Here is a 24102-nt window from a genome sequence, read left to right as displayed (position 1 = left end):
TGTCATATAGAAGAACTTGCTATCTCAAAAAACCTATTTCAAATGAGGCAAGCAGGAGCTCCCATTGTGATTCAGTGGGTTAAGAACCCAACATAGTATCTTGTGAGGATGAAGATTCCATCCCTGGCCTCACTCAGTGGATTAAGGATCTGGCTTTGCTGCAAATTGGGGCATATGTCACAGATGTGGCTCAGATCTGGCGTTGCTGTGGCTGTGGTGGACGCCTCAGCTGTAGTTCCTACTTGACCCCTAGCCCAGGAACTTCCATGTGCTACAGGTGTGGCCACAAAAACACAAAAATAAAAAAAAATAAAGGAAGCAGTCTTGGGCTAGGGCAAAGGATGAGATGATTTGAGAGGGTGTGCATTTGAGAGGGTGAAACTCTGAGTTCCGGTATTGGTTTTTTTTTCTCTCTTCCTCCCCCCATAGTGTTAGAGAATGTATTAGCAAAAAATTCACCTGTTTCCTTCCCATTTTCAGATGAAGAAGGCCTGTTTGTTCTCGGTTGTCCATGTAAAAATACATCATTCTTAAAGATTAGGAAAGGATTGAAAATTGCTGACCATTTCTATAGATCAGTCTATGAATGGAGTTTGGATAGCCTCTAGGGTGCCGTGTAAGTTATAAATAAATGTTTCAGTAGATGTGTCAGGTTGCATAAATAATAAAGGAAAGGTTGAGTTGGCAAAGAGTCCCACTCTTCCAAAGCTCGGTAAGTCATCAGAAAAGACATGCACATAGAAAACAGGACCTGCCTGGTTTGACTTAGAGATCAGATGACGTTAAACCACCAAAACCACGTAAAGTCTAGTACCGTGGTAGTAAATACAATGATCATCTCCCATGGGCTTCATAAACTATAGTTGCCTGCACTAACCCGAGTTTAAAGGAGACGGCTTTGTGTTACTCCTGTGTTCATTTTGTAGCGTCTTCTCTTTTCTCCCTCTTTTGTTCTACCAGGGAACCAGTCAGAAAAAGAGTGCTGGAGAAACGGGGGGAAGACTTTAAAAAGGAGGGCAAGATATATAGACTGAGGACTCAAGACGATGGTGAAGACGAAAACAACACTTGGAATGGGAATTCTACGCAACAGATGTAGTGTGACAAGTACAATATGCGCAATAATGATTGTTTCTCTTATGATTTCACTCAGCTAAAATTCTACTGGAGAAGTGGGACTGCTTTATGTTTTCCAACTCACTACCAAGTGTCTCTTTATTCCTGCTTAGTGGGTTCAAGTTGTTTAACTCAGACAAGTCAAGAGAGAAAATAACTGGCTGCTAGGTCCTTGTATATGGTAACCAACTGCTAGAAGCCTAAAAACAACAACAACAACAAAATCAAAAGGTCTGCGACAACCTCCCTTTATCAGCTCTCTTATTCAGTATTTCATGTACCCGTTAGCCCTGTGCTCTTAAGATGACAGGTTTTGTTTAGGGCTGTTTTGCTTCAGAACTCCTAAACCCAGAGTAACTGGTATGTCACGGAGTAATCTGACTCTGAGTCAGAGCATTTTAACTAGCCTATCAGATGATAATCTAGGCTTAACTTTTCTCCTTTTGCTCATCAGCTGCAAGCAAAATCTTGTAGTTTTTAATCTTACTTAAATACTGAATAAAAAAATCTTTTCCAAAAACCAGAGCGATCTTATTTTTGCTTTAAGGTTTGCTATCCTAGCAACTTTCTGATGCACAGGTGTCTGTTGAGGTCATGGGTCCCTGATTTCCCCCACCCCTTCAGTACTGCCCTGGAGCTGTCCCAAGAGAGGAGGCGACCGCCTTACCTTAACTGTCACTGAGGGAAGACATCTCCTGACACACACTGACAAGCTAGTTACTCTCTCTCTCTTAAGTCAGGGAGGCATTACTTTGTTTCCACAATGCTAAGGTCTTTGTTCTCATCAGATGCAAAAAAAACACTGGTGGGAGTTCCCATCGTGGCTCAGTGGTAAGCGAATCCAATTAGGAACCATGAGGTTGTGGGTTCGATCCCTGGCCTCGCTCAGTGGGTTAAGGATCCGGCGTTGCCGTGAGCTGTGGTGTAGGTCTCAGACGCGGCTCAGATCCCGAGTTGCTGTGGCTCTGGTGTAGGCTGGTGGCTACAGCTCCGATTCGACCCCTAGCCTGGGAACCTCCATATGCCTCGAGATCGGCCCTAGAAAATACAAAAAGACAATAAATAAATAAATAAACAAACAAAATACAAAAAGACAATAAATAAATAAACAAACAAACAAACTATAGTTTTGCTCTTGATAATGATAATCACACTTCAAAGAACTACAGTACCTGCAGTGTAGGATGAGAAACAGCGAATTAAGACCTGCCTTTTGCTCATTTGGTTATTCTTAAGAATTTTAAGGAGATCCTCAATCTGACTTAATGCTACTTTATGTTTATGGTAATGGAGACACTAAACTAAGAATGTTTGAAAAAGGGAGTAATCTTGTAGGTACAGTATGATCTCAGCTTTCTAAACACATTTTATATATAGATAGTACCATGTATTAAAAATGTAAAGAATAAAGAAAATGCATGAAATCTTAACCATGGTAAGAGGGGTTATATATGATTTTAGTTATTTTTTGGACCCTTACATGTTTTCTGATTTTCTGCAATTATATTACTTCCATAATTTAAAAAATGAGTTTGAAAAAGAAACCTCTCCAGCAAGCGTCCTATTTATTTTTCTCATCTTTAAAATATCAGTATGCGATTTTTAAAAAGTTTCTCTTGGGAGTTCCCGGCATGGTTCAGTGGTTAACAAATCCGACTAGGAACCATGAGGTTGCAGGTTCAATCCCTGGCCTTGCTCAGTGGGTTAACGATCCGGCGTTGCCGTGAGCTGTGGTGTAGATCGTAGACGCGGCTTGGATCCCGCGTTGCTGTGGCTCTGGCATAGGCCGGTGGCTACAGCTCCAATTAGACTCCTAGCCTGGGAACCTCCATATGCTGTGGGAGCGGCCCAAGAAATGGCAAAAAGACAAAAAAAAAAGTTTGCTTTGAAAAAAATCAAATATAGGTCTTAGAAAAATGTGCATAAAAGAATAGTTCACAATCTTTGAGTATGAGGATCCTTCCTTAATTTTATATTTTAAAAAGTATACACAATATGAGTTCTCTTGTGATGCAGTGCATTAAAGACCCTGCATTGTCATTGCAGCTGAGGCTCACTTTCTATCTCTATCTATCCCAGGAACACTTGGCAAGGTGTAGCCCCACCAAAAAAGTATACATGGTAAAAACTTCAAAACGTGGGTGTTCCCCACTGTGGTGCAGTGGGTTATGATACAGCTTGTTTCTGTGGAGATACCAGTTTGTTCCCGAGCCTGGTGAAGTGTGTTAAGGATCCAGCATTCCCATAGCTCTGGTGTAGCTCACAGCTGCAGCTCGGTTTCGATCCCTGTCCTGGGAACTTACCTATGCCCTGGGTGCAGCCAAAAAAGAAAAAAAAAAATATTCAAAACAGCATAGAAGGCTACAAAATGACATCTTCTTCCTTGCATCATACCCCTGCCCTAGTTCCCAGAAGTAACCTTTATTAACAGTTTCTTTTGTAATCTTTAGAAAAATTTCACGTGTATATTCGAAACATTTAATCCTTATTTTTTTAAATAAATGGGATTGTATTATACATATATTTCTCTGCATCTTCATTTTTTACATACACAGTCTTGAAGATATTTCCCATTAACACACAGCTACCTCATTCCTATTAATGGTTGCATGGCCTTTTGTTGATAAATGTTCTCCAACATATCCATTCTCTGTTCATTGGTAATTTGAAGGGCTTGTTTCTGTTTTTCTGTTACAAACATTGCTACAGTAAACATCTTTGGGAAGGTATCTTCTTAGCTGTGGAAACATACCTGTAACTTATTGAGTCAAAGGGTGTTTGCAATTTAGATTATAAAAGATGCTGTCAAATTGCCTCCTCTACAGGCTCTGTGAGTTTACAGCCTCCCTAAAGTGTAGAAGAATGCTGATTTCCCCACATCCTTGCCAACACAGTATTATTCTTCTTCATCATTGTCAACATGATAGGTGACAAATGGTATGCATTTTATATCCATTGTGCTGATTATGAATGAAGAAGAGCATCTTTTAATATTATTGTCATTTTGATTCATTTTCTGAGAACTGACTTTTTTTTTGCCAATTTTCATTTTGTTTTGCATCTCTTTCTTATAGATTTACAAGAATTTCATGTATATTAGGAAAATCAGCCCTTCGTCTAGCATATGCTATAAATATTTTCTTCCTGTTTATCTTATAATGAGTATGTTGATGATAATTTCTTACCACAAATTTTTTTTTTTTTTTTTTTTTTTTGGCCGCACCCACAGCATATGTGGTAGTTCCTGGTCCAGGGATCAAATCCAAGCCATAGCTGTGAACTATGCCACAGCTGCGGCAATAACAAATCCTTAACTAACTGTGCCATGATAGGAACACCTCTTGCCACAATTTTTATTTGGTCATATTTATTATTGCTTTTCCTTATGGCCTCTGTCTTAAGTCTTGCTTATAAAATACCTTTCCCACTTCAAAAAGTAATAAAAAATTCACCTATGTATTCTAGCATTCCTATGGTTTCATTTATTTACATTAGTATCTTGTATCCAAGTTAGGGAATGTGTCTCCCTTCCAACACTTGTGGCTAACATCCTTAAGAGCTGATCTGTCACTCACCTCTATTTATAGAATGATCAATTGACTCCTATCTCCCTGCCCCCAATTTGTCAGGGTGCCAAGTCATTTACTCTATTCCCATATGCAGTTGGTCTATGTCTAGAATGTTTTCTGTTATTGATCTTTCTATTCTCTCTGCTACCAAATTACTTTTTAATAAATAATTTTATGTTTTAAAATTTTCCATCCCTTAGATTTATTCTGACTCTTTCCATAGGTTTATTTCATGTGAAACTTTGTTATTTTTTTCATGTCCCCCTTCACAAAAAAAAAGTTGTATTAACTTTTGAGATTAATGTAGGTATAACTGACAGCTTGTAATACTGAGTCTCGGAGTTCCCGTTGTGGCACAGTGGTTAACAAATCCAACTAGGAACCATGAGCTTGTGGGTTTGATCCCTGGCATTGCTCAGTGGGCCGAGGATTCGGTGTTGCCGTGAGCTGTGGTGTAGGTCGAAGACGCGGCTCAGATCCCGTGTTGCTGTGGCTCTGGCGTAGGCCGGTGGCTACAGCTCTGATTAGACCCCTAGCCTGGGAACCTCCATATGCCATGGGAAGCGGCCCTAGAAGAGGCAAAAAAACAAAAAACAAAAACAAAAAACAAGTCTCTCTACGCAAGGAATGTCTCCAATATCAGTTTTAGAACCATCCTCACCCATCTGATAAAATTTCCTATCTATTGATGGGAGAAAAATGTTCATGCTGCACAAGTTTCTGACGGTCAGGTTGGGGCCCACGGCAGTGAAATATTTCTATAGGAATTTTCTATAGAAAAAAAAATTAAGTAAGGAATGCTTACAAGAAGCAAAATTTCAAGCATGATCAGCCTTTTAAAACTAGCTGATAACTATTCTACTTTTAAAAAAACATTCTCCCAGATACCTAGGAAGAATACATAGGCCAAATAAGTATCCCATACTGTAACTGTCTCATTAGCATTATTTCAGGGGAATTGATAGAGACCCATCACTACTCTGAAAGGGTTTTGTGAATAAACACACAGAAGGAGCAGGTGTACTTCCTCTGCCCTGTCTCCACACATGCTTGCTAGAGACAGTGAAACATGGTCCTTTAGCCTCAAGAAGCTAATAGAGAAATACGCAGTTCCAGTGTAATGTGGTGGAGGGATAAAGGGGGATATCTACAGGCCAAGTGGAGGAAGGAGTGTTCGTCTGGCGAAATCAGGGGGGGGGGGCCAGAGGGGAAAGTACATTATTTGAGCTGAGACTTGAAGCCTTTTTTAGAAAGAAAGGACATCTGGGCAGAAGGAATAGCATTTGCAAAGACACAAAGGAATATGGGGTAGTCAGGACTTCCAAGGAGTTCAGAAGCATCACACATTGAGAGAGAAAGAAGGGAAGCAGGCTAAACGAACCAAGATCAGTTCATATACTTGAAGATTGTCCATAAAAGTCATCCTAAAGACAGGGGAGAGGCAGAAAGGACGCACAAAGTGGCAATGGGGAGAATAAAGGATCATTCAACGGTCACTGTTTTTTATCTGTTATGGTGTCTGTGTCCCCAGGAATATGTAACATAAGCAGAAGGTCTGGGTCTGGTGGGAAAGCTCACAGCCCCAAAGGGATTGCGTGACTTCATAATTTCTGTGGAACCTGCCTTCTCCAGGAGAAACACCCCTAAAAGCTAGGACACAAGTAACAGAGCCTTTTTTTAAGAGGGGTCGGGTGGGTGGTCGACAAGCCCCTGACTCACGCACGTGTTACACTCCTTGGTCCGTGTTTCAAGACGGGTCGGGTGGGTGACAGAGCCTTTTTAAGAAACGCAAGGTAGGCGTTCCCATCATGGCTCAGCGGAAAAGAATCTGGCTAGCATCCATGAGGACACAGGTTTGATCCCTGGCCTTGCTCAGGGGGTTTAGGATCTGGCTTTGCCATGCTGTGGTATAGTAGGTTGCAGACGGGACCTGGATCTGGTGTTGCTGTGGCTGTGGTGTAGGACAACCCCTGGGCTGGGAACTTCCATATGTCGAGATGCACCCCTAAAAAAGACAAAAATAAATAAATAAATATAAAAAAAATTAAAATTAAAAAAAAAAAAAAGAAGGAACACAGAGTAATAGACTGGGAGGGAACTTGAAGAGAGAGGACAAGAGGTGACACTGCAGCTGATCTTTCTTTCTTTAGGGGCACACTCATGGCACAGGGAGGTTCCCAGGCTAGGTGTCAAATTGGAGCTGTAGCTGCCGGCTACATCCGCATCCACGGCAACACCAGATCCAAGACTGTCTGCGACCTCCCCCACAGCCCACGACAATGCTGGATCCTTAACCCACTGAGAGGCCAGGGATTGATTTGAACCCGCATCCTCAGGATATACTAGTCAGGTTTGTTTCTGCTGAGCTACAACGAAAACTTCTGCAGCTGATTTTTTTTTTTTTTTTTTTTTATGCAAAGGGAAGGGATAGGTATGGTTGTTACTCATGTGTTCACCTTTAAAATCTCAGACACTTAAAACAGCTCCTTTGAGCTGAATTAAGTGGCTCACAGAACCAAGAGATGAGTTCAGTACCTACACGTTCCCACAGGAGCCACTTGCAGGGTGATCTCACGCCCAAATGAATTCCTGATTCTGGGGCAAGATGGGGATATTTCCATTTTAATCAGGGACTTGAAATCCTTCAACAAGGGTCACTTAATTTCTAACAGCGCAGAGGCTTTTACAGAGCAATCTGGTAGGAGCAGAGTGTAAGATCCTCAGTGGTCCCGGGGGTGCAAAGGCTTGCAAAGAAAGTAGGCCTAATTTGCAGAAGTGGAGGAGGTGGGAACTTGTGGGTCAGAAGGAAGAAATACGGTTCAATTCCTGTTCACCTGGTTGTGTTTCCTTTTGCTTGGAGCGCTTACAGTACTTGTAGGACAGAAATGCCACACCACAGACTCCAAGAAGCAGAAGAGCAAAGAGTACATACAGCGCCGTCTGGGCCTCTGTGGTACCCAGTGTTAGCCCCAGGAACTGAACGTCCTCCTGGCTCATGGGGCTGATGGTGGGCTCAGCACCTAGGAGAGGACAAGAAAGGGTGGTGAGTGCACCAGTACGGACACAGTTATCAGATCGCCTTTCACCTAGATCTAGCCCAACCCAGATCCTTGCATAGAGAAGCTACCAAGGTACCCAAGGTGTGGGTGTGGCTGAGGTGACGGTGTGCATCATTTTCACTGAGTTAGCAGCAGCCGAGTGAAGTCATGTAGTTTTAGCTTTTAACTGTCTCTGTCAGTGATTAGAGCAGAATCTAAACTGGATAGTGGTGTCTTCATTGTGTAGTAACTTAGGCTTTTTCAGTCATTCAGCAAATATTGGGCATCATACATTGTGCCGCGCACTGAATTCTTAAGGTCACTGTATGTGATCCTTGCACCGGCCCAGTCCTTAACCTAGCTTCTTGCCTAAGCTTGCACAGCAAGCTAGTGGGAGGGCTGCACAAGAACCTAAACCTGCTGTTCCCAGACCAGGGCCTAGTTTCTACATGCAACTTTGACCCTAAATTCTTTGTTCTATCCTCAGAATGTCTGGAGCCTTCAAAGTTCATAAATATTGGTTCAGTGACTGAAGGGGATGGACAGACAGAGATGAGGGTAATAAACTAAAGAAAACCGGTTGAGAAAGGCCCCTTCACTCCTCACCCTCTGCCTTTGCCCCCCCCCCCCCGCCCCCACCCCGAGCCACATCTCACCTTCTTGCTGGAGACAAGGGTGTGGCCCTGCCGCAGGGTCAGGGAAGCCGTTGCACCGGACTATGGAGGCGTAGAACTTGGCCGAGGCTTTGGGGATCCTTGGCAGAGAAGTGTCAGTGTAGTTTACAAAATGCAGACCAAACCTCTCTGCAAAGCCTGTGGCCCACTCAAAGTTGTCCATCAGAGTCCAAACCGTGTATCCTCGAAGGTCCACCTTGTCCTGCACAGCTGCCCAAAGACAGAGGCCCTGCATGAGCTTCCCTTATCTTCTAAGACCCCTTTCCACCAGGTTGACTGAGGCCGTGGCTGCCCACAGCCCTCCCACAGTGACCACTTGCAGGGCAAAGGGAGCTTTTCTCGGCTCTTTGAGAGAATACGTGGGAATTGTTAGCGGGTCCTCTGTGGGTGTTTCTGCAGAACTTTCTGCGTTTTTCTAGAAAAGGCTTAGCTCAGAATGAGCGTCAGGAACATGGGCTGACTAATCCTACTGGGACTTCTATGATCCTGTCTTCACATCTTGGGCTATTGGTCTTGGTGGCTGCCTTAGAGTGTCAGTGCTCTCCCCTGTAGAAAAGAAATGGCTCCTGGAAAAGATTTTAGCTGGAACAAGATTTTCTGATCTAATGGTGCCTTTTTGCTGCCCCATTGCTCACTTTCTTTTACTCAGCATTTCTTACTGTTTCCTGTCAGAGTCCCATTCCAAGTTGCTCTGCTGAGCTAAGGGTCTCAACTTTCTGCTTGGGGAACAAAAGACCCCATGGACAACCCCTCCAGCCCATTCCTCCTGGCCCTGCCCAAACTCTCCTCAGGAGGGCACTGCTGTTCAGGAACGTGGACACCAGGGTATCAAGCAGAGCCAAGGACAGGGCAGGAACCTGGTCCAGCTGTATCAGGCAACTGAGTTTGCATGCTTGGGTAGGAACCTGGTCTAGCTGTATCAGGCCACTGAGATTGCATGCTTGGGCTTAAATCCAGGAAGGAAAAATCCCAGCGTGCAACCCCAAAGAAAGGTTTAAACTCAGCAGGAGCTGGAAGCCTCATCTTTCTCACCTGGGGGCTGGTGGAAGCAGTACCACCCTGACTCCATGTTCGCAGATGTTTCCGTCCATGCAATGTGCCCACTGGAGGAAGGGGTGAGCCTGTCCTACCTTTGAGTGCCTCGTTGAGGTAACTGCGGAGATAGTAGATCCTTGCAGTGTCATTGAGGTCTGATTCTTCTCGTTGGGACACCCCGTTCTCCGTTACATAAATCGGGGGGTTGTTGTACTCCTCCTTTAACCAGTTCAGGATCCTCCGGAAGCCAAAAGGTGTCATCTTCAGCCAGAAGGAGCCAGAGTCTGGCCAAGAGCGATCTGTAATCGAGGCCACTCCCCTACAAGTTCAAACACTAAGGATTAGGTCTTCATTTGTAAATCCCAACAGGCCCTCTGCAGGAAACATCAAGCAGGATTTACATGAGGAAAAACCTCAGATTTCTGTCTAGACTTGAGGGTCAAAACTAAACCCAGAGGAGCCAAATTGCCTTGAATTCTCCTCTTTTCACTAGTTCTGGTGGCACTGCTCAAGGCTGGGGTAACTTTGGACCGCCTCCCCAAACTCTCTGTGTAGCTTTCCGCCTGCACAGAGGAATGGCCCCACTCATGGACCTGACCCTCCATGGCTCTCTGTTAAGAGACCGCACCTCACACTGGATGTGAAAGGGCTATATGTGTGGGTGTCGCTCACCACAGGTTCCCATAGGATGTGAGTGCTAGGTCTTCAGAGGCTGGGTTCCCTTGAGAAACCTGCATCTAGTCAGTGCGACACAGAGGCCACATGTACAGGTTCAGGCATCAGTATTTGGGCTGCTGTCTGTGTGGTGCTGGGGCAGATAGGCTGGGACCTGCTTCTGCTGCCCAAGACCCTGCCTCTCTCTCTCTGGCGATGGGCAAGGAGAGGGCGTCATCTTGTGCCAAAGGAGTGTCACTGGTGGGGACTGGGCGGTGGGGGGGGGGCAGGGGGGAGGCACAGAACCTGGAATGTCTTGAGAGTCATGCATATCAAAGAAGGACCAGCCATTTAGATATTTAACATCCAAATCCTTCAGGGAAAACTGTAGTTTTGTCAGTAGCTGGATTTATCTTGCTCAGCTGAACTGAATGTGGGGCATTTCATGAGCTGGAGCACAGGTGCCTGGACCCATGAGGCAGCAAGAGTCAAGTGGGTGCTTGAACGGGGCCCATAGGGGAGTGTTCTCGGCCCTGCTTGGCAGGCCTGACTCTGGTGGTTGCAGGACGCAGTGGTGTTGTCTGCACTTGTTTTCAAAGAAAGAACCTGGACAGAGTCACACTTATTGATGCGGAAGGATGCTTGTCAGAAAAGGAACAAACAGTGTGTATACATATAATCCTGTTATTTTTCCATTAAAAGTCAACATATATTTATATAAATGTATAACTATATACTATATAAACTATATATAATATATAAAAAGGGAGGCATTATACCCCCGAACACACAAACACTTCTGATATGCCACAGGAATTTCCTCCTCTGCTTTCCAATGTTTCTACTCTGAATATATATTTTAATACAGAAAAAAGAGTTCAAAGTTTACCCTCAAAAGAAAAAATGAAACATCACTATTTTGACAGAAATGTATCCAACAGTGAAATAAATTTGGGGAAAAAATGAAGGTATTTTTAAATTTTTTTTAAAACACGAAGCACAGCTGCCTTAATGGCAAGAATCTGGGAGATCCTAGCCTGTAGTTCTATCGAACTGATAGATGTTCTATTAGCTATCTAAGGAGACAAGGCTCGTTTTGCAAACTCCAGGGTACATAGCATCAGGAACTAGTTTTCCGAGGCTGTACAGGCCTCCAAGGAAAAGGAAAGGGGCAGTTTACTGTCTTTTCCAAAAATTGCTCCAGGCGCTCTTACCTGTCTGCATCAAAGGAGGAGAGCCATGTGGCATAGTTGAAACTGTAGGCCAGGACAGTGGTATAGTGATTGAACCCAAAAAAGTCATAGGTGCCATTGATCCTCCTCTTCTCACTCTCTGTGAACTCGGGCAGCCTAGGTGGAAGGAACCATTAAGGGTGTGGGGCTTTGGAAGAGAATGTCCTGGGGCAGGGTCGGTGCAGGACTCTATACTCCAGTAGCTAGAGGTGACTACAGGGCAGCTAGCTGGTCAGGACCAAGGATAGACCCTGCTTCTGCTGCTAAAAGCACCAGAGCCTCCTTCTACCAGACCACAGACCTCGCTTCCCTCTGCTGTTAACAAGACCCTCTCTCTTCCTGCTGGAAATTTTTACTGTAGTTTGTTAAGGTGTGCCTCTTTTCTCCAAAGTCTACCCTTATTAGTAGGGGAAATTCTTTTACACAATAAATTGACTGAAATTTTGAGATCTGGACTCTTCTGCTCACGTGGGATCGCTGCACTTTCCTTTTAAACATCTGGTGGACCATTCTCCATGTCTCCTTAGTGAGACTTTTCTCCTGATGAACATGCACATGTGTGTGCAGCACTTCCAGGTTCTTCTCAGCCAAGTGCTGACTGACTACATGGTGCAAATTGAGAGTTGCCTAGAGAAAGCCCTTCCTAGGCGCCTGGCACTTCATCCTGACCTCTCTGCTACTGTTAACGGGGGATTAACCTTCCTTCCCGGGAGTCTGGGAAACACTGGGACAAAACTAAGGCCCAGCCCCCTCACATCCCTGCTCAGGAACCAGCAGTGGCTCCTCGGGTTCTGTGGCCTCCAGGCACTCTCCAGCATGTGGCTCTGACCCTCCCACAGCTGCTGGGCCAGTCTCCCCAGTTCCAGCTGCAGGTACCCCACTCATTCCTGCCTCTGGGCCCGGGCTCACATCCACCCCCTGCCCCACTAGGATGGAAGGTCCTCTCCTCTCCAGAATGCTGGTCATGGTCAAGGCCCAGCTTAGCTGATGACCTGCCTTGCCCAGGAAGTCAACTGGGTCTACCCAGCCTGCCCTCATCTCATCTGAACTCTCCTGGCATGTATCCTGCCAGGCAGGCCTGGCCCTGCCCGGGGACACAGGGATGCTCAGCAAGGTTACATCCATGGACTGAAGTGTTCACTCACTTCTTGGAGTCGGGGGTTGACAGGTCACGCCTTGTGGCTCAGTGGGGCTTGCCCTAACCAAGGCCAGCCCACGTGTGTTCTGTAAGGGCAGGAACAGATGATTTCATCCTCGCAGCTGGGCCGCATAAGACTCAAAGGCTGTGTTAGGACGCGTTGCCTTTTGAATTCCTTTTAGCCTCCCCTTCTTCTGGACACATGAGCAAGCTTGGAGCTTGTGGGTATAGTCCCAGGAGGCCAGGTTACTGCCTGCCCTGCCCTTCCCCACACCTCTAATCCCAGCTGGACGGCCCTGAAACCGAGCATGGGCTCTGCAGTCGGGCAGCCTGCTTCCACATCCCAGCTCCATCACCTAAGCGCTGGCTGATCTTGCCCTGATCTATGTGCTTCAGCTCACGCATCCTTAATTAGGAGAAGTGCCAGTGGAAGACGGATGAATGCTAGCTGTTGCTGACGTGGCCATCACTTCCTTGACAGGAGGTAGGATGACTCTGGTGCAAACCCTTGCCGCCTGGTGGCCACATGACAAAAAGCACCCGGAGAGACAACAAGTCACTCATTGCTTCCCACACGGACTCCTGAGGTGATGAGATAGGATGGCTGGGCAGGGGGGAATTTGTCGTTGGAGTGAGGTAATGGGTTTCTAAGAAGTGAGGGCCCTAGAGGGGATTTCCTGGCCATTCTGGAGAGGAATAACAATAAAAAAGCAACTGCCTTCTGTCTCAACAGCCTGTCAGAGCAGTGCCAGGTCCTGAGCTAAGAGCTTCACATACACACTCAGGCTGAATCTTCCCAGCAAGCAAGGAAGCTCAGAGCAATAGTAACTTGCCCAAGTCCCGCCTCTCTGACCCCAAGAGCCACACTCTGGGTACTCTGCCATCCACCCAGGAGCCTCAGTTGGGCACCACACAGGCTGCTTCCTCCCGACCCTCTCACGGCTGAGGGTGTGGCGCCACGACCTACCGAGACTCGTTGAGGCCCGCGGCCAAGCTCCTGTCCCGGATCCGTGTCTTCATCACCTCGGGGTAATCTCCATTCTTGAAAATAGGATTCGAGAACCATCCTCCCATAAACTGTGGGTGGGGTTAGAGGGACAGTCAGGCTTGGCCTTAAGAGGCTCCTCCAGGAGACAGCAGCCTCCTTGCTCAGGAGTCACCGACCCCAGGACCCCTTCTCCCCAACCCAGGCTTAACGTCGCAGCACTTCTGTGGCTGTTCCCCTGTTGCCGCTTAAATGCCCACGGGTCTTTTCGCTCTGCTGGGAGCTCACTGTGGGAGGGCCGTGTTCTCAACCACTGCAGCTTGAGGGACATGAACAGAACCAAGCCCGGGCCCTGTGCTTGACAGTGCTGCCTGGAAGCCTGGAGGAGGGTCCCGCAGAAGAGGGGGAATCCAAGCCTCCAGGACCTGATTCCCTCTCTTACCACAGAGCAGGTCCTCCCCTGCCTTCATGCTCAGGGCCCACCAGAACCTTCTGGGGAGGGCAGAGGGGCAAGACTCCTTGACTGCCCAGGTAGAAGATGATTCTTCACGGGCTCTGGATTCGCCAGGTCTAAGGGGGGGAGCTTTCCAGTCAGTTTTTCTTGAATGATGTCTAGGCCATCCTTACCCTTAGTGGGTACAGGTGGCACCCAAGTGCTGTGATGTTCTGGCCCTGACAGGCTTCTCCGTCTCCCCACATCCACCGCTCACCTGCTGGCCGCTGCCTGAAAGGTGGGGTGAGGGCTGCCTTCCATTCGCAGTCAGAGATGAGGCTTGGAACACACTTGCTCTGGTAAAAGAGGCTGCAGTGCACTCTGGGCTAAGAAATTGTTTCTCTCTGTGGCGTCTGATTTTACTAGGGGATGTGTGTACCAGAGTCCTGGGCTGCAGTATCACAGTTCGCCAGCAAGCTGTGATAAGGACACTACGGCCTAACCTTTCGTGAGGTTTGTTTTGATTTCAGACAGGGAATTATTGCTCTGATTCACCAGTTCTGTGAGTCTGAAATGAAGGAATGGATTAATTTTGTTCCAAGGCTTTGCCCCCAGCTGGCGAGCAAAGAGGGATCTTAAGCTTTTGTTTGCCCTTATTAATTTGACCCCCTTTGTCAAGTTCCCTTGTGAAGAATTTGGGAAACCAAGGCCATTGGTGTCCTTTGAGCATAACACAATCTGTGGGCTCCTCCTCAGAGCCACAAGTGGGGACCAGTCTGGAGAGAAAGACCCCTGCCTTTCATTCTTGACCCCGAGATACCAGAGAGGGTGACTTCCAACCCCTTCAGAGACACTAGCAGGATCCAGGGAGAAGCTACGCCACCAAGAGTGCTGGTTTTCCTTTCTCTCTCCTCTTTCAGGGACCCAGACTGAAATAAGGCTGAGCCATGTTGTTGGCACCTGCTTACCTGTGTCTCTTCTTCCTAGGAGCAAAATGCCATGACCAACAGTGACATGCCCTTAACATTAAACAATGGAATTAGAAATTAGGGTCTCTGTTGGGTGTCAAAGAACCTAAAGCTCCCTATTTAAGGAATCAGGCAGAGAAAATAAAATTAGATGGTGACACCTGGAGGTGATAAGACACTGCAGCCCAATTCTCTCTCTCTCTTTTTTTTTTTTTTTTTTTTTTTTTTGCCATTTCTGGGGCCGCTTCCGCAGCATATGGAGGTTCCCAGGCTAGGGGTCTAATTGGAGCTATAGCCACCAGCCTATGCCAGAGCCACAGCAAAGCAGGATCTGAGCCGCGTCTGCAACCTACACCACAGTTCATGGCAATGCTGGATCCTTAACCCACTGAGCAAGGCAAGGGATCGAACCCACAACCCCATGGTTCCTAGTCAGATTCGTTAACCACTGAGCCACGACAGGAACTCCAGCCCAACTCTCTGAAGCTACTATTGTCAAACTACATACTGAAGAGATAGAATTCTCTTATTTAGCTTCAGACCAATGTTGCATCCAGTAAGAACTACATGTATAATAACCTTTTAAGACTTTAAAGAAAACTCAACCCCAATGAACTTTTATCATAGCAAACCTATGAGGTAGTTAGGTCACCTCCCTTTCAAAGATGAGAAGACTACGGTACAAAAGCATTACAGGATATCCCCAAGTTCACAAAATCAGGTAATAACAAAACAGCACCTAAATCCTAAATCCTTCCCTTGCAATCTCATTGTACCTCATTTTGATTATGATGCAAGGGGGAAAAGAGCAAGAGTAAAAACAGTGCCCAGATGCAAAGCAGACCTGAACGTATCTCCTGGCTGCCTCCACATCCTCCTGGTTGGAAGGGTCTCTAGGCTCAGCCCAGTTGCTGCTGATGGTGATAGAAATCACGCCACCTTGACTGGCGCGGTACACATCATTGTACAGATGCCAGGCCTCAGCATGAGCCTTGATTAGGTTGTGGCCAACAATGTAGGGGGCAGTGCCAGGCCTAAAGGAGATTCCTGGAAACATACACAAGATGTCGGTGAAGAATGAGTGTGGCCAAGAATATCACTTTCTTCCCATGAATGGACTCCGCATATTTGGGAGAAGGACTGTAGATTTGGGCTTAAGGAAGACTGGAATCCTAATCCCAACTCCACTTCTGACTAGCCGGCTGTGTAACTTTGGGTGAATAAGCCAGACTTTCAGCAATTAAAAGAGCTCTTGTGAGACAAAAATGAAGTCATGTGTGCAAATCGCCCAGCCTTACAGTGTCTGGCAAAGACAAGGCACTTGATAGATGTTGGTTTCTGTACCCCTCACCCAAAGAGCGGCTCATCTGTCCCAGGCAAAGTACCCAGAAGAGTGTGGGCCTCAGAAGGTGACATGCTGGCACTTCTCGGGCACCCACAGTGAAGGTAAGTATCAGAGAGTACAGCTGATGCAAGCAGCTGACACAGAGATTCCTTGAGACCAAATGTTGTGAGAGAGGCTGCCTCTCATTTGCTGAAGGAACAGAATACCAAAGCGCCAATCAAGGACCAGCGGGAGATACGTCTGGTAACGAGTCAGAACAGATCTCCCCATGGCTCTTTACAGCGTTTACTCATAATCCCAAGGGATCACGTACATCAATACAAATTTATTCTCTAAGGCTCAGAACCAGAGAAAAGGAAAATTCAAGGGTTCTCAGGGGAGGAGTACAGGTCCACAGGCCTTTATTCAAAATGCTTAGGGTCTGATGTATTTTGGAATTAAAAGGTTTTTAGTCTTAGAAAAGAAATAAGTTGCATATACCGTATTTACACGTTGCCCAGCAGGGCCCAGGACAACTCTCCGTAATTAAGGAGACCAGTATGTCTGTAGCAGAACTTTTGAATGTTCACACTAAGAGGGATGGCAACCTCACAGTGGTTCCAGTCAGGTTAAGCCCAGGTCAGCCCAATCAAATACTGGGAACTGTACAGTCTGATGAACTGTCCCTTCCTGTATTGATTAGCCTGCATCCTTGGTATCAGGGAACTTCCCATCTGAGGCAGCAGAAGCATAGAGACAAAAAGAAAATGAAACCATCTGGAGGTCTTGATATGGGAAGTTCATGTTCAGCAAAACTGGTATCAGAAGAGGAAACCTCTGCTGCCTCCTAAGTGGGAGGCAGGGATTCTGAAGCACTGCTTTGAGGTTTTTATGGCCTCCTCCTCCTCCAGGGCAACCTGGATTTCATATCTTGTTGGTGCTAAAAACACCAGATTCCAAATTGCTGACAAGTGAGATCTGGGACCATTACCTGGAGCTGATATTCCATAGCCATAGCCTTGCTGAGCCACAACAAAGGGCTCATTCAGTGTGATCCAAAACTTCACCTTGTCCCCTAGCCTCTGGAAAAGCACATCTGCATACTCCTTAAACCGCTGCACAATGGTCTCATTCTCCCAGCCTCCAACATCCTGAAGTGCCTGGGGCAGGTCCCAGTGGTAAATGGTCACCTGTGAAAAAGCACAATCGGCATTTCCATCAGTGATGCTGTATGTGCCAGCATACTGCTACTGCTTACGCTGAGGACGAATGCCAAGACAAAAGAGCCTCACAGTTCCTTTGGCAGGATGGGGAGGGCAGCAGTGTTGAAGCATGGTAAATTCATACGTGTGGATCAGAGAAGCCTGGGTTTGGGTCCTAGCTCTGCCGTCTCCCACCTGCATGACCCTGGGCTCAGGCACGAAGACTTCCATGTGACAGAAACATTGTGAGGCCGAAATCACATGGCAGAGGACGTGGAGAGTGGGGGACATCCTGCGAGCCCTTCAGGAAGCATTAGCTATGTTTGTAGTCAGGGGTCAGAAATGCTAAGCCTCAGAACCTCCTGGATAGACTGTACTGAGAGTCTGAGGCTCTGAGGGTTTCAGGAGGATGGAGGCACTTTGCTAGCAAAAGGGCCTCCCTGAGGACATCCAGTGTGTCTGGAGGTTCTTCCTGTGGAGCTGCGAACACTTTGCTGGAGAGGGGCCCCTCTGGCCATGTCCATGTGGTGGCCTCTCCTCTCCCCTGGTCTTCCCCTGGATGCTCCTGACACAGCCCATCTTGGCCACACTGGGGTCTCCACTGTCTTCAGTCTACACTGGGCTTCCCACCATCGGCAGCTCAGACCCAGTCTCTCCCTTTGCCTGAAATGCCCTTCCCCTCCCACTCGCCCATCCACAGTCTCCTATTTCTTCTAGACCCACACCTCCTTGAAGATTTTTTTGGCCACATCATTTTCCCTTTTTTTGGAGTGTCTCCATGCCATCAAGAGCTACGAAATCATTTAGCCCTGTGTTGTGTTCTTTCTGATGGTGTTCTGAATTGTTTGTCATTAATCTCCCTGTCCACCCAGATCCTGGGGTCCTGCAAGCAGCCCCCAGCCACCTCCTCTCCATCACAGCCAGTACGCATATTCCCCTTAATAAAACCTCCATGGCTGGTTTGTTCCTGTAGTGTTATCAGTGTGCAAAGTCCAGATGGACTTTTACTTGTAAAAATATCTGCGTTGGGGTGGCAAGTGGTGAATTATAATGAAGGATTATGTTCTGGGTATAATGAAATAATCTCCAACCACCACAGAAGAGGAAATACCAATTTATAGAACCAGTGTTTCGTGGAACAGTCTATTATCATAAATAGCCTGGGGAAAAGGAAAAGTGTTAGAATCTCAGATAAAATTTGAACGTTTTGGTGACAGCAAATTAAGCCCATAACTGACCACCTATGTTATTATTCATAGTAACACAAGGCTTCAAAACATATGCACTTTAAGTACAAAGGATGTAATATACACCAGGATAAATATAATTAAGTCTACCATAGGTTATGTGTGAAAGTTGTTTAGAAAGTATACCTGAGTTCTCATCTTAAGAAAAAATATTTTTTCCATTTTCTTTTTTTTAATCTTTTTTTTTAAGGCACCAACGGCATATGGAGGCTTCCAGGCTGGGGGTCAAATCGGAGCTGTAGCCACTAGCCTAGGCTATAGACACAGCAACGCCAGATCCGAGCTGCGTCTGTGACCTACACCACAGCTCATGGCAATGCCGGATCTTTAAACCAGCTGAGATAACCCTGGGATGGAACCTGCGTCCTCATGGATACTAGTCAGATTTGTTTCTGCTGAACCACGATGGGAACTCCATTTTTTTTTTCTACTTTTTAACACTGAATCTATCTGAGATGATATATGTTCAGTAAACTTATTGACATAAGTCAAATCATTATGCTGTACCACTTAATCTTATACAGTATTGTATGTCCATTATATGTCAACAAAACTGGAAGAAGAAAATAATAAAAAATGAAGAAAAGAAAAAATAAAAGATAAAAAGATATAAACAAATGAACAAAGACACATGCCTTTTTGGGCCAGCAATTCCTAGGACCATATACTATATATAAACTTCCACCCTAGTGGAACTGTATACATACAGTTACTCACTGTACTATTCATTATAAAGGCGTAAGAGTGGAAATGTAACAGAGAAGAGTGTCCATTAACAGGGAAGTAATTAGAGAAGTAAGGTACAAAGAGAATTCCACATGACTGAAAAAACCAAACGTATGAGGAAATTATGTATGCATATAGAAATATCTGTAAAAAGTACTGTTAAATAAAAGGAAGCACCAAACTGCACGTGTCACATCATTATGAAAAATGAGGGGAAGAGGCGTGTGCATACTCATATACACACATCTGCTGTCTATAGATGCACAAGGACAGGAGAACCCAGCAAACCTGGTTGCCTGCAAGGAAGGGAATGGATGGTTGGGGGTCAGCAACAGGATGAAAATCTTTACTGACAACTTAAAGATTAAATTTGATGACAGCACTTTGTTTACACAATAAATGTGCTCCCCAGCCCAGCTGGCTCCCACATTTGGCCTTGGCCAAGGCCTGGTCAGGGCCCAACCTCACCTGGGGCTGGATGTTGGCAGCCAGCAGGGCATCAATGAGCCGCACATAGTAGTTCAGGCCTGCTTCATTGATGTACTTGGTGGTTCCATCAGGGAGGATGCGAGTCCAAGAGATGGAAAAGCGATAGTGGGACACACCCAGGTTCTGCAGGGCGACTACATCCTCAGCAATCTTGTGATAACTGTCACAGGCCACATCTCCAGTGTCATCATTCCCAATCCTCAGTGGTGTGTGAGAAAACGTGTCCCAAATACTGAGTCCTTTGCCATCTGCTCTCCATGCACCTTCGATCTCAAGACAAAAAGACATGCTCTAATTAAGTCATGTAGTCAAGCCCTCCCTGGTCAGCAGGTAAGTACTCATCAGGATGTAAGAGGCCATTACCTTGAGTGAATCCAATCTGCAGCCAGGGAACAGCCCCACTTGCATGTTCTTATGGCATCTAGGATTGGCCACCCCCCGTTTCTGAACTCCTACAGCTTCCTATACACACTTTCCGTACATCACAGTACTGTCATGCTGCACTATGTAATTATGGTCTTGCTGACTGGCTTGACTTCCACAAGATTGAGGTCTGGGCATTGTGTCTCTCATCTTCACGACCCAGCAATCAATGCAGCAGTGTCTGGTATATGGTGAGTACTCACTAAAAGTCTGAATGAACAGTTCCATATGAGTCAAACTCAGTCAAAGCCAAACAAATCCTGTGATGCCACTTGGGGACCCAGAGTTTCTAATCAGGACATGTGTTACTATTTCTGTGCCTCCTTTTCCTTCTCTCACCTAACCTATGGGGAAACTGACCACAAGCCACTGGGAAAACACATACTTATGAGCTTAGGCAGTCTGATAAGTCCAATTTCTATAATTCAGATGTTTAAAACATCTTAGCATATATGGTGTAAAACTCTGTGACTGGCTGCAGCTAAGGCAGTGCTGACATCCTACCAGGAATGCATGTCCAGGGTTGGCCAGCACAGCCCCTGTGAGAGCGGCAGGGCCAAGGGTCAGCAGGAAGGCACCCTGTGTGGGCCATCTGGTGGGGAAGAGAGGCTCAGTGGTTGGGAGATTAGTTAATTCAGGGTGACTGAGAAAAATGAATGACTATGTTAAGGATATTAGGAGCTAGATTTCTCACCATTGTAGAAAGGAGATTAAAAAAAAATGAGAGGTGAGAAGGCTTCCATCAACCCTGTGGAGTTGGACTGGAATTGCAGATATCAGCATGAACCCAAGGGTTTTCCGTTTGTTCTGGGGTTGTTTTTGTTTGTTTGTTTGTTTTGTTTTGTTTTTTGTTTTTTTGCATTTTTGGCTGCCCCAGGTCAGGGATGTGATCTGAGACACAGTTGTAACCTGAGGCACAGCTGTGGCAACACTAGATCCTTTAACCCACTGTGCTGGGCTGGAGATCAAACCCATGTCCTCATGCTGCAGAGATGCCAGCAATCCCATTGTGCTACAGTGGAAACGTCGAACTCATGGTTTTTAACATAAGCAAAGATGTGGATGGACATAGAAATACATATAAATGCACATGCACATGTGTATACATATATGTGTTACCTAGCTCTGTCCGCTGAGAAGGCCTAGAAGTAGTGACACTTCAGTAACACTGAGCACACTTAGCATCCAGAGCTTGGTCCCTAAATGCCTAGATCCAATAACAGGATCCAGGTCTCATTTGTGAAATGGCTGCTTATAGAGAAGGGGCAAAAAAGATGAGCCTCAAACATCTGGTTGCCAGAATGAATTAGGAAATTGGTCAAAGAATAATGGGTCATGTCCAAAACACAGATCCAGTTAAACTACAATCCACCCAGCAAAATGTGGGATGGTTTAAACATCTAAATACATAAAAATGGCAAGGGCAAAGGTATAACCCACTGGGAGAAAAAAGGACTTCTTGATATATCAATACATGTTTTGGGTTTTTTTGTTGTTTATTTTATTTTATTTTAAATACATTTTTATTTTATTTTATTTTATTTTATTTTATTTTATTTTTAGGGCTGTACCCAAGGCATATGGACATTCCCAGGCTAGGGGTCAAATCAGAGCTGTAGCGGCCAGCCTATGCCAGAGCCACAGCAACGTGGGATCCAAGCCGCATCTGTGACCTACACCACAGCTCATGGCAATGCCAGATCATTAACCCACTGAGCAAGGACAGGGATTAAACCCACAACCTCATGGTTCCCTAGACAGATTCGTTTCCACTGCGCCACGACCTGAACTCCTCAATATGTGTTTAAATAAGTGGAAGGAATAGACAAACCTCTACCTTTCTGGTGAATGCCACTTAACAAATATAGAAGGAATTATGAACTTAGAAAATCAACATTTGTCAACTATCACAGTAGTAACTGATCCAGGCCTGTAGCCTATGACCTAGAATAAATCCCTAACCACAGGTCTAGAATGAAGAAGTCTAGCTATAAACCTGTGGGGCAGGGGTGCTCACCCATGGGCTATTTTGTCCCTGAAAAGATACTTGGCAATGTCTGGGGACATTTTCAGTTGTTACAATTGGGGGAGGAGTCTGCTGGCATCTAGTGGGCAGAGCCAGGGATGATGCTAAACATCGAAGAGTCCTCAGGAAAGCCCCATAACATCTTGACATTGGGCAAAAATGTCAGCTGGGCCAAGATGAAGAACACCTGGGAACAGGATTCTGTTTGCATAAAGGAAGAGTAACAGGATCTGGTCTCTGAAATCTTGGCATTTCCTCAAGTGAACTTTCATGTATAGTGTTGGCCTCAGCCTCAGAGAGGTCCAAGAGCTATGGTTTTCTTCAGGCCACGAAACAGGATACATGAATAGTTTCTTTTTTTTTAAATTACTCAATGAACTGTATTACATTTATAGTTGTACAGTGATCATCACAACCCAACTTTATAGCATTTCCATCCCAAACCCCCAGCCCATCCCCCCACCCCCAACCTGTCTCCTTGGGAAACCATACGTTTTTCAAAGTCCATGAGTCAGTATCTGTTCTGCAAAGAAGTCATGGATACTTTCTGTGTTTGTGTGCTGAGTTAACATGACAGAAATTGGTCTAAGAATTCATTATACTTTGGTAGTGAAGTCGTCTAGGGGCAGCTACCCTCACCTTCCTCAGCAAAGTTTTTAGCAGCTATGGTCATCCAGAAAAAAACCCAAAGGCTGAGCAACCCAAAGTCCTGTCAGCTCACACCACTGACCCTGCCCCATGCACACTGAGCACACAGACTCCCCACTCCTGTATCAAAGAAAATAAATGGAGGCAGCATAGGTAAAGCAAGGACCCACCCCTAACTGCCTGGGCAAGTCACTCTTCACTTTAATATCTTTTATTTTTCTGAAAAAAAAAAAAAGGAAATTCTCATATTTTCTGCATTAATGAACTTCATTTAGCATGAATAAAGTGACCAACAGTATGAGGTTATTAGGACATCAGAAAAGCCCACACCCACACGATAGCCGCTTTGATCAAATTATCTGCTTGCAAGAGCCTAGGTGAGGAATAAAGGGATCCAAGCCGAAAGTCTTCATATCCACACGTCTTTGCCTAAGTGTTTCTGCCGGGCCCCACCTGCTCCATCTGGCCTGCTAACACCCATCTCAGCACAGCCCTTGTATCTGTGCTGGTCTACCTGAATTTGGGGATGTGGAGAAGCCAGGCTGACTGGGAGGAGGCTTCCCAGACTCCCACCAAGGCACCTGCGTTTCCTGCCACAGGTCTATGGAAATCCCCCACTCGGGCCTGCCCACCCCTCCCCAAGCCCAGGGCCTGACACACAGTAGGTACGCAAGAGATGTTGAATTGCCCTTAACTCCTCCTCACCTGATATGCAGCAGTAGCCGCACTCCAGATGAAGCCCTCGGGAAACTGGCCATACAGAAACTCATCCTCCGCGGGCAGGGGCATGCCGTTGTTGGTGATGACCTCTGTGTAGTACCTGGCGGAGGCTCTTGCAGTGCGAGGTCTGTTCACATTATTGAAATCAACATGGTACAGTCCAAACTTGACTGTGTATCCGTTCAGCCACTCAAAGTTGTCCATCAGAGACCATGCTGCATAGCCTCGAAGGTCGACACCATCAAGCCTGTAGGCTGGAAACATTCCAGAGCGAGCAGTGGAGAGCTTTATATCAGGAGGGCAGGGGCCCCTGGAAGCCCAGCCAAGGGCTGGCTCCTCAATTCAGGGAGCCCTGCACCTTCAATTTGCACACACAAGTTAGGTCGGTCCCGAGAGACAGATCAACTAGTCTCTTTCTTTGTGTCAGCACGGATGCCCCCATAGCAAGAATTAAT

At 46.0% G+C, this 24102-nt stretch overlaps 1 protein-coding gene across 2 annotated transcripts in view; it reads right to left on the bottom strand.

Annotated features, from left to right (window-relative positions):
* Positions 1–7291: 7291 nt before the first annotated feature.
* Positions 7292–24102, bottom strand: part of LOC100625807 (lactase/phlorizin hydrolase) — a 48913-nt gene continuing 32102 nt past the window's right edge. For both annotated transcript variants that reach the window (XM_021076418.2, XM_085001326.1), the window contains exons 9-17: positions 23633–23901; positions 19810–20100; positions 17158–17356; positions 15687–15889; positions 13424–13533; positions 11301–11435; positions 9528–9751; positions 8380–8607; positions 7292–7705 (exon numbers count right to left, since the gene is read on the bottom strand). In XM_021076418.2, coding sequence (XP_020932077.2) covers positions 7485–7705; positions 8380–8607; positions 9528–9751; positions 11301–11435; positions 13424–13533; positions 15687–15889; positions 17158–17356; positions 19810–20100; positions 23633–23901 — 1880 coding nt within the window. In that variant the 3' untranslated portion in view covers positions 7292–7484. The remainder of the gene's footprint in view (positions 7706–8379; positions 8608–9527; positions 9752–11300; positions 11436–13423; positions 13534–15686; positions 15890–17157; positions 17357–19809; positions 20101–23632; positions 23902–24102) is intronic.

The sequence above is a fragment of the Sus scrofa genome, chromosome 15 (assembly GCF_054392235.1).
Source record: "Sus scrofa isolate SSC_HxYL_T2T_F1_AM1 chromosome 15, Sscrofa_HxYL_maternal_Yorkshire_Landrace_v2.0, whole genome shotgun sequence".
NCBI lineage: Eukaryota > Metazoa > Chordata > Mammalia > Artiodactyla > Suidae > Sus > Sus scrofa.
The sequence above is the reverse complement of the archived record's forward strand: the minus strand, read 5'-3'. Positions and strand labels throughout refer to the sequence as shown.